This window comes from Sarcophilus harrisii, chromosome 1 (genome assembly GCF_902635505.1).
Source record: "Sarcophilus harrisii chromosome 1, mSarHar1.11, whole genome shotgun sequence".
NCBI lineage: Eukaryota > Metazoa > Chordata > Mammalia > Dasyuromorphia > Dasyuridae > Sarcophilus > Sarcophilus harrisii.
In genome coordinates, this window is record NC_045426.1 from 297,669,683 (window position 1) to 297,686,858 (window position 17,176).

Here is a 17,176-nt window from a genome sequence, read left to right on the forward strand (position 1 = left end):
ATTTCCATTCAGTATCTATTAGGGAATAATTAAGACTTTTTATGATATAAAAGTTTGCACCTCTTCCAAAAACCCATTCCTGTGCTTCATCTCAGTGTGGACATGAGATAGTGTTCCTGAGGCAATGCCAACAAAACAAGAGATCTGAAAGATTCAATTAAAGTTCAAAATTGAATATTGTACTGAGGCAAATCATCTGCTTCCCACTTTTCAGCCTACAAACATTAATATAATTCTTGCTGCTCTAAATACAAGAATTTTGTCCATTGACCAATTACTTAATAGATTATTGAAAAATTGAACCAGTCTGTATTGAGATTCTCATTATAAATGAAACCAGAAGACACAGAGAAGCTTCATATAAAAAGAAAAATGGGAGATAAATATAAATGTTTGAAAGCCCATTTTTATCACATGCCTATTTGAAGAAGAATTTCAAGAAATATTTCACGGCACACTGGCCATTTCTTCTCATGGTGTTCATGACAGAAATAAAGGACCACGGCATAATGATATTTACTTTTTATGAGCCAACATCTGCTGCACAGGATGAGTGAGTTCCCTAAACCTGTATATCTTGGTATTCAGTGACTTGAATGCAAAAGTGGGTACTAGGAAAGATAGCAAAAAAAAAGTTGGCATGAAGTATGAGAGAGAGTAAGGGCTCGGAGTTTACCTAAAAATCTAACATATAGATAATATGTAATAAAATATAATTTATAACATCTACATATGTATAATTTTAAAAAGAGACAACAACTATTAAAGAATACCCCCCCCCAATGAAGTTGAGTATATCTCAAGAAGAAATAACTAATTTTTGAGTAAGGGACATTTCAAAATTAGACAGATATTTATCTTCACTTTTAGAGTAAACATTAAATTCAATACCAAGTTAGAAGAAAGGCTAAAAAAAAGAGAACTTATTGCCTGTAACTATAATAAATAATTCCTAATCTAGTTATTTTAATTAATAGCTAAGTTTGAAAAACAAGAAATTGATACAAACATTGACCATAATTGTAATAATTTCTCAGCAAAGATTATTGATTCTTCCCTACAATGAGGAGGCCAAAGGAACCCAGAAATCACTTCAACCACAGTTAAGCTCCTTGCCAGATAAGGAGATATAGTAGATAAGGATACCATTCTTAGAAATTATAAGACCTTAACACAAAAACAAATGAAGCCATATCATATTAAGAAGGCCAATTTATCATTTCTAAAGTCATCTATTTCCACCATTGGTTCTATTGGAACGATCCCACAGGACCTTAATACCTTAGTATCTGCTGTGCTATATGAGGAAATAGAAATGACACTACAGAAGATAAATTTAGTAAACACTAGATATAACATGGTACAGATCGAGAAAATCTTTGTTGGATTTGAATAAACACAAAGGAAAAAAATCTACATTGAAGGCTTTAATCTTAATTTAAGATCAATTTTCAAAATCTCAAATAAGATTCTCATGATATTAAGTAGATGCCAAAGAATGGAAAAGAAAACAATTGATATTATTGTTCCCAAACGCCCAACATGGCAATCAAAAAGATTAGGAACTACTAATACATCTGAATTCTTTCCCCAGCTCTATATAATCTAAGTGAGAATAGTCATGACAGACGTCAATATCTTTAATGATATCAGAGAGAATCAAACAAGCTTTCATTTAAAAACAACAACAATCTTTTTACAGCAGAGTGTTTTCAAACACAAATAGAGAACTAGAAAATACAAAATTTCTTAATTTTTTTTTCAAAAAAAGCATTTGATGCTATAGTGCAAAACAATTCTAAAAGCTAAATTCCTTGATAGATGCCACTGCAGAGGTATATCATTCATAAATGGCTGAACAATATATATATAGAGAGAAATTAATAGATATAGATGTATCTATCTAGATATAAATATATAGACACACATATATACACATCTGTATACATGTACACACACACACACATATATACAATATCATTCTTGACCTGCAGTTGAATTAAAAATGCACAAAGTTGGTCCATCAATACATATATATATATGTAGTCTGGGAATTATAAATGACAATGAGTTGGACCCAGCATTGATGAGGAGGTAAAAACTGGTCTGGATCACTTTAGAAATAGTACTATCCCTGATGTCGCTTTTTTTTCCCCAAGTGCCAATGATCTCCCCACAATGCTATACAACTATAATTATGGAACATCATAGTTTTACAAAAATCAAAATTCTGGGGACCCAAGTACAATAGAAAATTATATCATGGATTTGAACAGGTTATATCATTTTATCAATAATAACTTCTGCATCAAAACTTGTAAAAACATCAACTAGATAGTTGACTTGAAACAGAGGTAGAAATGTCATTAAAAACAGAAAAGGATTGCAGACGGACTGCCAAGTGTTGCCCTGGCAAGCAAAAAAAATTTCTTTTTTTAGTTTGGAAAAATGGCTATTAATCCTATAGATAGATCTTGTATGGTTGTTTTATGAAAGGATATAGACAAGAATTAAAAAGCAAAGAAGGTACAAATAGATTGCCATTTACACTGACAGAGTTCCTAGACACATGGGTTTTCAGATTCCTTGAAATTTCCAAATAAAACATTATTATTTCATCAGTTTTCTCAGAAATGAAAATTGATAATTTGGCTATCAATGACTTCAGGTAAACCTTAGGTTTACAAGCCTTTAGAATAAAGACATTTTTGGGGACTAAAACTGATCCTTCAATATATATTAAGGATCCATAAAGTGAATAAATTGGGTTTTGGCAAGAAGGTTTTAAAAAATTTCAACTTACTATACATAACTGACAATTTTGTTCTTTGTCATTTCCCCTCCTTAAGAACTTTCCCAGTGAGAAGTGATTTGGAAAAAATTCTCTCCCTCTTTCTCTTTCTCCCTCTCTCCCTCTCCTCCCTCTCCCATTTTTTCTCCCTCTCCCTCTCCATCCTCCTCCCTTCTGCACCCCTCTTCCATCCCCCCTTTCTCTTTCTCCCCCCAGGAATGTTGAGAATTGGTGTTAGTAATTTGTGCTTTGCAGAAACCCCCTAACAATGTGTTTATCACAACATCAGCCTATTGCCATAGAAATGATCTTTGAGAACACCAATTTAGCATTGCTGAGTTTATGGATAAGTCATGTAAAAGCTGAGCTAAGAAATGAAGAAAACTATCAAAATAGGAATAAGATCATTGTCACCTTTGTGAAGAAGTATAACTATGAATTAATTACTATAAGGAATTCAATGAAGTGAGTAGATAAAAGAATATATATGGTCATTGGTGGATAAGGCACCTCCAGCAAAAGGCAGTGCCATTCAGTATAATTGATTAAATGGTTTAATTTGGAAAATTTTCCCTCTGACCACATTAATTTCCCTTTTGAAAAGGGGAAGAAGGAATGCTTTAATCAATCTTGTAGGAGGAAATTTTCAGACAAAGGTTTCCTTGTTACAGGGTGATTTCTCTGGATCTTCTCAGTTCATCAAAGCAGTAAAATATTAGTGGTCATTCTTGCAATAAATTTGGACTCCTGTACCCCTAAAGACCTGAATTGTTTTTTATAACTTGATCTTTGTTTTATTTTCTTTTTAATAATAGAAGAAAGCGAACCTGAACAAGATACTAAAGGTATTTGTTCTTTCTACCCTACTTTTTCTTTAATTCAAAATCTTTCTGAATTATCTTGCATCTGCTGTTCTGAAGAACCACTCTGAGAGGGATATGTTGATAGGAAACTTATTCCTGAGGGGTATTTCCTTTGTTCCTGGTACTAAGTGTTTTACTATTTATGGGAAAATATAGCATTCCAATGATTTAATATGGTGTTATTCTATTGACTGCTTGATGAAATAATTTGCTACATGGAAGTTGAGAGTACTCAAAAAAGAAGCCAGGTCAGCAGAAATAATGTTTGGTGCCAGGAACTCTGGAAATGCAAGGTAATATAAAAATTAAATCAGTATGTGCATATAAATCCCACACAAGTTGGAAGGGAAGTTTCAAGTTTGGCTAAAGGTATTTGGTAGGCTAACTTCCCTAGGGAGAAATATTAGATGGTAGTTCCCAATACTGGTTTTGAAACATATCAGATTGTCTTTAATTATTTCAAAAAAAACTCTCATGAAATTCTTGAAGAATAAATTGCCAAACATTCATTCTAATTAATGTAACATAATTAAATATGGGGCAAACCAATTTCATGGTGCTATAAGGTTTATATATATGCATATATGTATGTATGTATGTATATAATATAATCACAAATACAAGACTGAAAAAAAACTGCTTCAGAATGAGAGTTGCCAGTCTCCTTGCAAAGAACAACTTGGCATTGATTTTCACTCAGCTTTCACCTGAATGAGTAAAAAATATGGAAATAAGTTTCATAAGCATTCATTATGTAATTCACTGCTTGAAATTGTATTCACTAAAGGTCTCTCTTGCAGTTTCAAATACATTTTATCTCTTTCTCTTATGTATAACCTCATGTTGCTTCTTATAGCCTAGACCAAAAGCCACTCATTATTAGCTGAGATGAACCATGGTATAATGAGTTACTGAAATCTTTAACAAAACAAGGCTTGGGGGAAAATATTATTGTTTATGTTCTTTCCTCCTCTTGTTTATTTTTAAAAAAATATAAAGGAGATAATAGTAACCTTACCTTGCAGGATTATTGGAAAGATCAAATGAAGTAGTAACTGTAAAGAACTTAGCTTAGTGCCTGGTACACAGTAAGTGCTATATAAATATTAACTATTATTAACTGCTTTCCCTGAAATAGTATACTTTATCAAGATAAAGTCTATTGTTTATATACACATCTCTATATGATTGGGGTAGGATCCGGACTTATGATTTCATTGATATGAGAAAAATCTCAGAGAAGAGGTTGGCACCACCTTTGTAACTTATTCAACATCCCACAGCCCATAGGTGCCGGAGGTGAGATTGAATCCACATCTTTCTGACTTAGGAGCAAGCTCTCTGAGGTTCATTATAATAACCTATTGCTGCCACCTCATACATATGCCTATATATGACAGCAAAAGATATACTTAACAAAAGCTTTTAACATATAATGATAGCAATAATATAAGGACCAATAATGACATTACAGTGTCTACTATGTGCCAGGCCCTGTACTAAGTGCTTTACAAGTATTATCTCATTTGATCCTCACTACAAACCTGAAAGGCAGGTGATCTTGTTATCCCAAATTTAACGGATGAGGAAACTAAGGCAGCCTGAGGTCAAATGACTTACCCAAGGTCACCCAGCTGAGAAGTATTTTGGGGTTGTATTTGAATTTAGGTATTCTGTTAAAATCACAGGCACTCCACATACCTAGTTGCTAAGAAAGAGACAGAGACAGATACACACACACACACACACACACACACACACACACACACAGATGCTGAGCCTTTTAGAAAAGATAATGATGATCTAGATACCCAGGAACCATACTTATTGTGCTATGGAGATAATCTTATATTCTGGAAGGCCAGGGCAACATAATTTCTGGTAAGCTATATCAAGTTGGAAAGACTTTAGATACCCTAGCAAAAAGGAAAAACATAGCTAAGTACAGAGATTACCAGAATATTAGCTGCTAGAGAACAAACTGTATGTCTTTGGTGACACAATTCAACCAAAGTTTTAAAAAAGTTGAAATGGTTGTCAGTCCTTTGTCACTTTTTTGCATCTACTAGTGACAATGACAAGGTTTGTGTCAAAATTGGGCAAAAAATGGCTGCCAAAAGGTCCAAATCAGCTTGAAAGGATTATGGTACTTTGATCAGACAACACAACAGAAGAAAATAGTTTATGATTGGCCAAAAGACTTAGACACAACATTGGACCAGTTTATAAAAATGATAGTCCAGAGATGAGCTTAGTCCTATGTTGGTCAATCCAAGTTTGTGAGTTAATAATTCCAGTTCATTGGGAAAGAAATACCCTTGGATAGATAAAAGAGTTTCTCTCTTCTGTTGCCCTCCCATAAGTGACCATGTCATTAAAGAAACTTGACCAATATTGGAGGGCGCATCCAGTTATAATCAAAGAAAATAGACTGTTAGAGACAATATATCCATACAAGAGAAGAATTTCCCAGAGGTCAAATAGATCCAGAAATAAAGTAATATGAAGAGAGAGATAGCTTTGAGAAGTATGACTAGATAAGAATATCAGCTTTGAAATGAAGAAAGGACATTCACGCCAGAAATTTTTAGGAGTTATATTACCCTTTTGTCACATTTGAATCTTACATAAGTACATCAAAAGCTAAATTTAATTCCATTCTGCACATAAATCCATGTTGAGGACAATATATCCCAGACTTTTGAGCAAGCATGTTTTATCCCAACTATTCCTACCATATCATTTGTGTCATAGTTAGGTAACAACTAAATAAGCTTTTAGTTTTTTCACTTTCCCATACAGCAAAAAGTGCTAAAACACTGGAAGTCCAGTTCTATATAGTCACTGTTAGATCCCAATTGAGTCAGAGCAACCATTTTCTGGAGACTTCAAACCATAGGAGACATAGGAGTTTGAGTTGGATCAGTAGTCTAAGAGGAGGTCTTGCCAAAACATCAATGAATAGTTTAGAAGTACAAAAATATCACTGAACTGGGCATCAGTAGACCTACTAGTTCTAGTCCTAACTTCACTATTAAGTAGTTCTATGAACTTGGGCAAGTCATTCATCTCTATGGACCTCAGTTTGTATGTAAAATCTCTGGGTTAGGCAAGGTGATCACTAAGGTCTCTTCCAGCTCTATTGATTACATAATTAAATCTGACATATTACATACTGAACTTAAGTCATATGATTTGGTTAGAAGTAACATTACCACTGACATCATGGAAGAAATCTCAATGAAGCCAAAAATTCAGCTGGGGCAAAGAATAGGAGTTATTTTCTCCTGCTTTCCCTGTCTTCAATTCTGAGTTGTTTGTATTTGTTCTTTCTTCAGAAGTCATGATCTTATTCCCATGTTACCTTCCTTCCTGTTGTAACTTGTGAATACTGGGATTTTTTTTTTTTTTTTAGAAGCATGCAACTAGTTCCTTGGAATTTTGGTTGAAGATGTACTTTCAGAATAGTCATGTGGCTTCTCTATCTCCTTAACAGTGTTTGCCAGAATTCTGCGGGCTCCTGAATCCCACAATGTCACCTTTGGCTCTGTAGTGACCCTACGCTGTACTGCAACAGGCATTCCAGTTCCTACTATCACATGGCTTGAAAATGGAAATGCTGTGAGTGTCATTTCTATGTCTCCATGGTTAGGGAAGCTTTCAGGATGCATTGTGTTGGACACAGTTGGACAGTTATAACAATGCTCTGTGATTACTCAAAGGCTAATTCATATTCATTCTTTGATTCTTTTTCTTTACCAAGTCTATATCATTGAAATCACGATATGGCATATTATATTAGAGAACTGTGTTATAGTATTAAATAGTAGAAATAATAATTATCATCCTTTATATAATATTTCAAAGACCCAAACACTGGTATAGGAGACTAGAAATCCTAGCTTCTCTCCTTTTCCCCTACTATTGATTTCTGTGTTGCCACTGGACCAGTTAAATTTTGACATACCTCCCAGAGTTGTGAGTATCAAACAAGATAATAATTAAGTGCTTATTATCATATTTGTGCAATGTATAATTTAATTAAAAAACACTTTTAAGTAATGAGGATAGTTAAGATTATTCCCATTTTTACATTTGAAGAAACTGGGACTCTGGAATGTTAGGTCAATGAGTTTGATTATAAAGACTATATGTCTTATTGGTGGCTGAGCTATCAATAGGTCTTAGGTTTTGATGTCGTTGTTCAGTAATTTTTTTTCCACTGTAGAAGGCCATTTCTGCCCTTATGATCATAAAATTACAGATTTCAAAGCTTGAAGAAATTTTAACAAGCAAGCAGTCAACCCCCTCATTTTTGCAGATGAGGAAACAGAGGCATAAATTAGATAAATGATTTGTTCAACATCATATAATCAGTAAGTATTTGTGATGGGATTTGAACTCATTTCTTCCTAATTCCAAATCTAGGGATCTAAAGAATCAAAAGAAACAGCAAATGTACTCAGATTTCCATTATGATTATTACACAGACAACTTGACCAAATCTCTTCTTCAGTTGGGGTATAAGTTTCTTTAAGAAACTAATTACAAATGCCCATTCTTATTCATGAATAACTTATGTTAAAATACTTGTGTTTTAAGTTGAAAAAATAAATAAATATCAGTTAAGTGAGTTACTTTGTTCTTTAAGAGTTGGCCTGCCTGGGTAAAAAGCAGAGGAAAGAAGATAGGGCAATTAAATTTGGACTCTGAAAGATCTTTGTTTATATTCAGCCTTAGAAACAAACTCTGGAGGTTAAACAGGCATTTAACCTACCTCAGTTTCCTCATCTGTAAAACTAGATAGTTAGATTTGATCATCACTAAGGGATCTTAAAACTCTAAATCTATGATCTTGCAATGATGGAACAAATGACTTCTTGAGGTTTCTTCTAATTCTATTACCATGAGACGATTACAACTAATAACTGTTTGGAAACTATTAGTTCTAAAATATGACCTCATGACTATATTAAAAGGCAAAATAAAAAGCAGAAATTCATAGCAGTAAGCAGATAGAATTAATCAACATAGAATAAGGTGGGTAAGGATGAGGGAATGGAGTAAAGGGGAATGAGTACAGTTTTTTGAAAAACTGAACAATTAGAAGAGGAAGTTTGAAGTTAAAAATTAACATTTGAATCATGAGCTGTAGTAAGTAACTGGTTGCCATAAGATGTCATTATTACAAATAATACTTAAATGTTCATATTTCCTGATAGAGCCAATATCACAGGCTGCTAGAATGAGTCTTTATATGTTTTTATTGATGCTGAATTAGCAAACTTGAATGGGAATTCAAGATTGATCTTTTCATCATTCAGACAAGATAAATTGCACCTAAAGCATTTTGTTCTTGACATCTCTAGATATTTCCTGAGGAAATTTATTCAGTATTTGAAAGTTTTCAGATATAAAATTTTCTCTAATGTCCTATTTAAATCCCTTGACTTTTTTCTTTGTTCTCATTTCATAGTCAATAGGTAATCTAAGAATCTTAAGGGCAGAAGAGGCTTTAGAGATATTTAATCTAACTCTATTCTTTCAGAGATGGAAAACAGGCCAAAAGAACAATTTCTTCACTGATTTGGATAAGGACATAGATGGTATTACATCAAATCTGCAAAAGACATAAAGCTGGGAAAAATAGCTAACAAATTGGATGACAATGATCCAAAAAGATCCCTAAGAGAGTATTGAAATAAATCTAATGAAATGATATTCAAAAGGAATAAATATTAAATCTTATACTTGCCTATAAAAATTAACTTCATTAAGTATAGTGGGGTAAGGGAAACATGGATAGATTGATGGTAATTTTTAAAAAATCTAGTGATTTAGTAGACTGAAAGTTCAATATGGATAAGCAGTATGATGTAGCAGCCAAAAAACAAAGAATAACTAATTCAACAGGGTGCTGTATGACTAGGGACCAAGTTTCTATTACATTCCTACCTCATCAGACTTCATCAGGAACATTGAGTTCAGTCCTGGGTTCCATGGTTTAAGTAAGACATGACTAAGAAAGAGCTCACAGAAGGGCAATCAAATTGGTAAAGAGTCTTGAAGCCAGGAAATAAGAGGACCTGTTGAAGAAAGTGGCTGCATTTGGTCTAGAGAAGGAATTTGCAGGGCTGTTTTGCAGAGGATGGTTAAGATTATTTTTTTCACTGTTTGGTCCTAGAGAAAAGAACTGAAAGAAATGCATAGAAGTTGCAAAAATGCCAGTTTAAGCTAATGTCAGGAAAACTTTTTAATAATTTTAGCCAATTAAAAGTGAAATGGGCTGCCTGGAGTAGTGGTCAGTTTCCACTTGAAGATATATAAGTAGAGGCTAGAGGACCACTTAATACATATTTTAAGGTTTTCTGTCATAGTTGGACTGAATTTGTTTGGCAAATGAGGTCCCTTTTCCCTCTCAAATCATATGATTCTATGAATAAGAGTAATTTACAAACATCTGAGTCTACCTTAGCCACAATTGTAAAATAAAAAACATTTCTTTTCAGAAATCCTATGCCCACTTTCTTTGTTGTTGTTGTTCAGTTATTTTATACACCTCATGGTCCCCATTTGGAGTTTTCTTGGCAACAATACTGAAGTAACTTGCTATTTCCTTCTCCAGATCATTTTATAGAGGCAAACTGAGTGAAGTGACTTGCCCACAGTCATACAGCTAATACATATCTTAAGTAAAATTTGAACTCATGTCTTCCTAACTCCAGGCTCGGTGCTCTATTCTCTGTGCCAATGCCAAGAGGGTCCATAGAATAATTAATTTAAAGCTGGAAGGGACCTTCATCTAGTCCTTTCCTTTTTATATTTTACAGATAAGTGAAGGGTTAGAAAGGCTTAGTGATTTTGTCATGGTTATAAAAATAGCCAATAGAAGAGCAGGGATTAAAATCCCTTCTTCAAAATTGGAGCTCTTTTCATTTTTCCAGGACATACCTCTATCTATAATGGTCTACATATTCTTGTCCCCCATGATCCCTGGGTCATGCTTCAAGTCTTTTAAAACTCTACTACTATATGTCCTTTTTTCCCAGTGTCCCACTTTTCATTTATTACATTTTAAGGTGTTGATCAAATTGAAAATTAATTCATGCTGAGGTGTTACTGGGGAAAATGTGTCCTTTTTTCTAAATAATATATTTTAAGAGTAGGCGTCAACAATTGGTACCTCTGCTTCTTTTCCACTCAATCTTTTCTTAACTCTCTGCAATCTGGCTTTTGACTTTATTATTTTACTGATACTGTTTTCTCCAAAGTGATCTATTATTTTCTAGTTGGCAAATCCAATGGCGTTTTCTCAGTTCTCATTGTTGTTGACCTCTTCAGCTTTTGATACTGTCAATCATCTCCTACTTACTATTCTCCCTTCTAGGTTTTTATGATACTACTCTCTCCTGATTCTTCTCCTTCTCAGACCACTCTTTCTCTGCCTCTTTCACAATTTTGCATCCAAGTTACTCCCATTAACCATTGGCATGGGCTCTGTCCTGATCCCTCTTCTCTTTTCACTATGTACTATTTTGTTTGATAATCTTTTCAGAAGAAATGGGTTTGTGCAAAGGTAGGAGAAAAATGGGAAGTAGAAGGTCATATTTGAGAGATGAATAAACAAAGTGAAGCTATTATTGAAATGATATGACCAGAAGTCCTTCATCAGATAGAATTTGAAACATTTCAGAAAGGCCGGCACCATCATTTTTTGTTAACCTACAATCCTTTTTTCATTCGAGGTAAATTCAGCTAACATGAATATGTAGATGACTCTTTGATATTCTCGTCAAGTTTAAGCCTTCTCTCTGTTGACTGTCTTCAACTGATTCCAACATACCTTATTTAGGGACTCTCTTTTGTCTTTTTTTTATATCTCTAATACTTGGCACAGTGCCTGGCACATAGTAATAATCCCTCAACTAATGCTAAATGATGAACTATTAGAGTCAGAAGCCTATCCCAAGGAGTTACTTTGTTGGTACATATTTCAGACATAGCAGCAAGTCAAAGAAATACATTTTAGTAATTTAGTAGTATTGTATCAAATTTGATACAACAGAAGTATTGATTCTCTGTGTGGAGTCTGCTTTCCCTTCATATTCTTGAAAATTTACTCTCTTAGTTTTAACTTTTCTAGGCTGAGTAAAACATTAATAAACATTTATTAAATACCTCCTACATAGGAGCGCTAGAGGTACAACATTTGAAACTACATTTATCAATGAAAGGCATGGATTCTATCTAGGACCCAACTTAACACATACAGGCATATGCAAAAATATATACATACATACATACATTGTGTGTGTTAAAAAAAAAAACACAAAGCAGGGCAACTGCTTATGGGGAATCAAGGAAGGCTTCATATATAAGGTGGTTCTTAAAGGAAACAAAAGATCCTAAAAGATGGTGGTGAGGAGAAATACCCCTCAGGTATGGGGAAAAGACAATACAGAGTCATTAGAGATGGAGTTGCAGTATCATGTGTAAGAAACAACTCTTTTTGCCATAATGTTTTCTTACAGAATCTCTGACTTACTCTCTTTATCATTCTGGTTGCTCTCTCTGGACCCTTTATGATTTTTTCTTATCACAAAAATCAGAACTCTTACAAATCAATTCCATGCTCTAATAAAAAGCCAACAAATGCTGAGAAATCAAGGTGGGAGAAGGATTCCCTCCTGGCTCCTACATGTTGTAATTCTGTTTACTCATCCTAACATGACTTTTTCCTTCAACACATAGAGTCTAGATCTCAGGCCAGTCAAGGCAAATAGGACAGAGCAGGGAAGGGAGTGGAAGGATTGTGAAGGAGGCTATCCAGAAGGGTGTGCCCTTCAGAAGGCTTTCCAGGAAGGACAACCTCCACTCTGGCTGTAGTCACAGTCATGATGAAAGCACCCCCACTTCTCATAATAATGAGGAGTTTCATAAAGAGGATCAAGCAGACTAAACTTAACTAGGTCCCAAGAGGAGGAAGATGAGGAAGAGAAGATGGAGGAGGAAGAGAAGAAATGGGAGACTAATGGGAGAAAAAAAGGAGAGGAGGGTGAAGTAAGTAAGGCCCATGGGTTAAAAAAAAAATGTTAATGCAGGACTTTCTGAGAAATGTTTTTTTCCAGCCAGAACAGAAAATCAACTTCTGGAACCGCCCTGTCTAATAAAGGATTTCCGATCACATCATTTCAATAATACCTCTGCTTTGTTTGTTCATCTCTTCAAAATGGTTCTCCAGTCTCCATTTCCCCCCTAAACTTGCACAAAGTTGCATTTGCGCCCCTTCTTCATTTTAAAGTTCTTTCATCTTCTTAGGTAAACTTCCATCCCTGTGCACTGTGGCAAGGCATTCCATGAACAAATTTCTATTCTCAAAGCAAATAATTATCATATGAGTAAGTAACTTAGATTCTAAAGGGGTGGAGCCCAGCAGTCTGAGTCTGTTGTTGCTATTTTCTTCAAATTATCAAGATCATTTTCAGTTCTAATAATCTTTGCTAAGGGTTCTATAAAAATCTTTCACAGGAAGGAAGGAAGAATTGCAGTTACAAACTGTATACTGTAGGGGAATGATCACTGGCAGAAGATCTAGCTTCTCTTTGGGGTGAACCATTTAACTATCTGAGATGCCTTGGCTATGTCCCTTTCCCTCTCAATCAATCAACAAGAATTTATTAAATGTCCACTTTGTGCCAGGCACTCTTAAAGACAATGGAAATATGAATACAAAAGTGTGAAAGTACTACTCTAGGATAAAAGCATGTAGAAAATCAGAATAGTACAGTAAAAAGATAGTTGGCTCAAATGATTTTCTCTCAAATTAATCAATAAGAATTTATTAAATGTCCACTTTGTACCAGGCACTCTTATAGACAGTGGAAATATGAATACAAAAGTATGAAGGTTATTAACCTAAAGGCATTTATTTTCTACTCTAGGATAAAAACATGTAGAAAGCCAGAATAGTACAGTAAAAATATGGTTGGCTTCATAGTCAAGATCATTTCAAATCCTAACTTCTGTCAATGACTACCTATGTGTGCTAGAGCAAACAAGTTAATTAACCTTTCTAGGCTTTCAGTTTCTTCATCTGTAAAAATAGAGAGGTGAAAACAAATTAGATGATCTCTAAAGTTCCTTACAGTTCCTATGTTCACAAATAAGGAAATACAAGATAGGTACAAGTTAAATATCCAATTATCTGGGGCAGGGAGATAATGGTGGGAATCAAGAAAGACTTTTTGAAGAAGATGGTACTTGAGTTGAACTTTGAAAGATGCTAAAGGTTCCAACAGGCAGAATTGAAGAAATAGAAGAATATTCCAGCCATTAGAACGGCTTATATAAAGACTTGGGAGATAACATATCATTCATAAGAGCCATTTGGATAGAGAGAACATGAGATAATATAATATATAACCAACCTGACAGATAGGCTGAGCCAAATTTTTGAAGGGCTTTAAAGTGCCAAACATAGGAGATTGTACATAATCCTAAATATAATAGGGAGCCACTGAGACTTATTGAGCAGATTAAAGATATGCTCAAACCTGCATTTTAGGAATAACAGTTTGGTAATTATACAGAGATGGATTAAGGAAGACTGAATGCAGAGAGACCAGTTAGTAGATATATGAGGTTCTCTTAACCCCATATTCTATATCAATAGAACCAGAGGGTCAGATTAGTAATCCCAAAATTTCAGATAGACAACTCTCAGACTTATAATCAACCAAATTTTGTAATCAATAAAAAGAAACACAGTTTCATATAGTAATGATTTAAAAAATGATGAGTAATAAAATTTAAACCAGAATGTAATGCTAATTAGAGACTAATTTTCTGTTTCTGAGATTCTGTTTTTTGGGGTTTTTTATTTGCTAGAATAGAAGAATATTATATTTAATCATGGCTTGGACTTCTTTGATTTGCTAATTAAAGCCAAAACCTAATAAACCAGGGAATAAGCTAAGGAAACAGGACAGCCTCAGGACTCCAAATGCTAAAATAGGAATTAAGCAGACAAACGGTAAATCTCCTCCAGGAAAGAAGTAGAAAGTACATCCAAAGTCCTTCTGGTCAGAGACAGTCAGTTACTATAACAGCCAAGTTTTGCACTGGGTAAAGCTACTTAGAACCTAAAGAAGACTGAGCTATATAAGCCAACATTATCTCAAAGTACAAGAAATTAATCATTACAAATAGATATTGGTAAAGTAGCAGCCATTGGCTGTAGCATGCCCCAGTTTCCACTGGAGACTACATAGTAGAGTTCACAGGTCTGATACTAGCTGATGGGACTGGAGAAGGAGAGGATTAGGGAACTGGGACAAGAAGCAAACAATGAATCAGCCTAGGCCAGAGTTGAAGCTGGTCACCAGGAGCTTTATCTCCAGAAGGCCCCAAATCACAGAGGCTCCAAAAGACATAAACACCCCTTTTCTCACCTATGTTGATCATGCTATGAAATGCAACTCATAAACTAAATCTTTGGACATCTGTGGCCAACCTACAAACCTATAACTGTCAGAAACTATAGGAATACTCAATGAAAGACCCTGATGGAATTGAATAAACTCTGCACCTCCTGGTCATTGAGTTTTTGTTAATCTTTCACTAGCAGTTGCTGTGTATGGATGAGCTCTTTGTAGAAGATAGTTCCATCTTGCCTCTTGTGACCAACCTATCTTAAAACTAAATCCTAGTTCATGTTTTATGTTTTAAAGCAAAATAATAATGTTTATTGACTTTTAAGGCAAAACTTCCATTTTTTACATCTTCATAAACATGTCTATCTTTTTCCTAAAATTCACTTGTTTTAAGAACTTCTTAAACTTTTTCCACTAATGACCCTCTTTTGCCCAAGAAATTTTTATGTGACCCTGGGTATATAGATATATAAAATAGTTATATAAATCAAACACTTACTGATAATAAATCAAAATTGTATGAATCCCATATCAGTTATGTGAATGGGGTTGTAGCCCATAGTTTAAGAAACTTTGCTTTATATGATTTGGCATTGAGTTTACAATATTTCATCATCAGTAAACATACTTTTTGAAAATAAAAAGACAGTTTTCTAATTCTAGGCCTGATTAAATCAATGTTATTAATAGGGTCTAAATTAGGCCAATTTCCAGTCCACTGAAACTTACTTATTTCTACCTCTAGATAAATTTCTCAACCTTTCATAGAAGATTGTAGCACATTCTATAGTTATTTTGTGATAGTCTAAATTAAATAGACAAGCATTTACAATGTGCTAGGCATTGTACTGAGAGCTGAGGATACAAAGAAAGGGAGGAAATAAAGGGTTCATATTAATAGAAAACTCCAAACAAGCCACTTCTTTCTCAAGTAGCTCAAAATATTAGTCTAAAATATTTGAACCATTCCAGTAAAAGAGCATGGGAAAAATACTAATGTTGCTTGTTTTTCTAGTAGATGAAAACATATTACCTTGCTTATAGCTAGTATTTAATTACTGCTTAGTGTTCTTACCCACTTTATAGGTTCTTAAAAAATTTTTGTAAACAAATCTTTGCATAAATCCTTTTATGTCTTAAATACCTCAGAGAAGCTATTCACAGGAAGTTTTTTTGTAAAAGGAATAGCTATTTTCTATATCTGTATTGTTCAGTCAAAGTCTTTGTTCACACAAAGATTTTTTTTTTTAATTCACTAGTAATTGCTGTATATCACTAAATTGTGGTCAAATGCTGAGATAATGACAATGGTTTTCTTGGAGAAAAAGTTTTGCTGAACCTGAGACCCAAAATGAAGACAATATGGGACAACTCTTCATTCAGAGTAGTCTATTCATTCAACAATCATTTATTTATTAAAGCACTTCTGTGTAAGAAGTAATGTTAGAATTTATAAGAATCCAGAGAGGTAGCTAGGTGGGACGATAATAAATCAATCAAGAAATGATTATTAAGCATCTACTATGTACCAGGCACTCTACTAAATGTTAGAGATACAAAAAGAGGCAAAAGACAATCCCTGCCCTCAAGGAAGATACAGTCAAATAGGAGAGACAGCACATAAACAAAAAGTACAGAACCTGGAGTCAGAAAGACCTGAATTAAATATAATCCCAGATATTTAGTAACTGTGTGATGCTAGGAATCATTTAATTTCTATCTGCCTCAGTTTCCTCAATTCTTCAAAGGTAATATAATAGCACCTATCTTTCCAGGGTTGTTGTAAGGATCAGATGAAATAGTATTTGTTAAGTTGTGTGAAGACTAATATCTAGCACAAAGTAGGTGCTTAATAAATGTCCTCATCTTTTGTTTCTTTTCCCCCATCATGAAAGGTTTTTTTAAGTGGTGGTCTTTGTCTTGAGGGAATTTCATTGTATAATTTGAGATTCATTTTGTGTTGTTTTTTTTAAGCCACTTTTTTCTAAACTTTCCATGATACTCTGATAGATAGAACTATCTTAAAGGGAGTTAGGTATAGTATTGAGGGTGGAGTATTGGGCCTGGAGTCAAGAAGAACTGAATTCAAA

General features: G+C 34.1%; 1 protein-coding gene across 1 annotated transcript in view; it reads left to right on the forward strand.

Annotated features, from left to right (window-relative positions):
* Window positions 1-17,176, forward strand: part of MUSK (muscle associated receptor tyrosine kinase) — a 190,980-nt gene that overhangs the window by 111,409 nt on the left and 62,395 nt on the right. Inside the window, exons 7-8 of the mRNA XM_031945386.1 lie at window positions 3,607-3,636; window positions 7,151-7,275. Coding sequence (XP_031801246.1) covers window positions 3,607-3,636; window positions 7,151-7,275 — 155 coding nt within the window. The remainder of the gene's footprint in view (window positions 1-3,606; window positions 3,637-7,150; window positions 7,276-17,176) is intronic.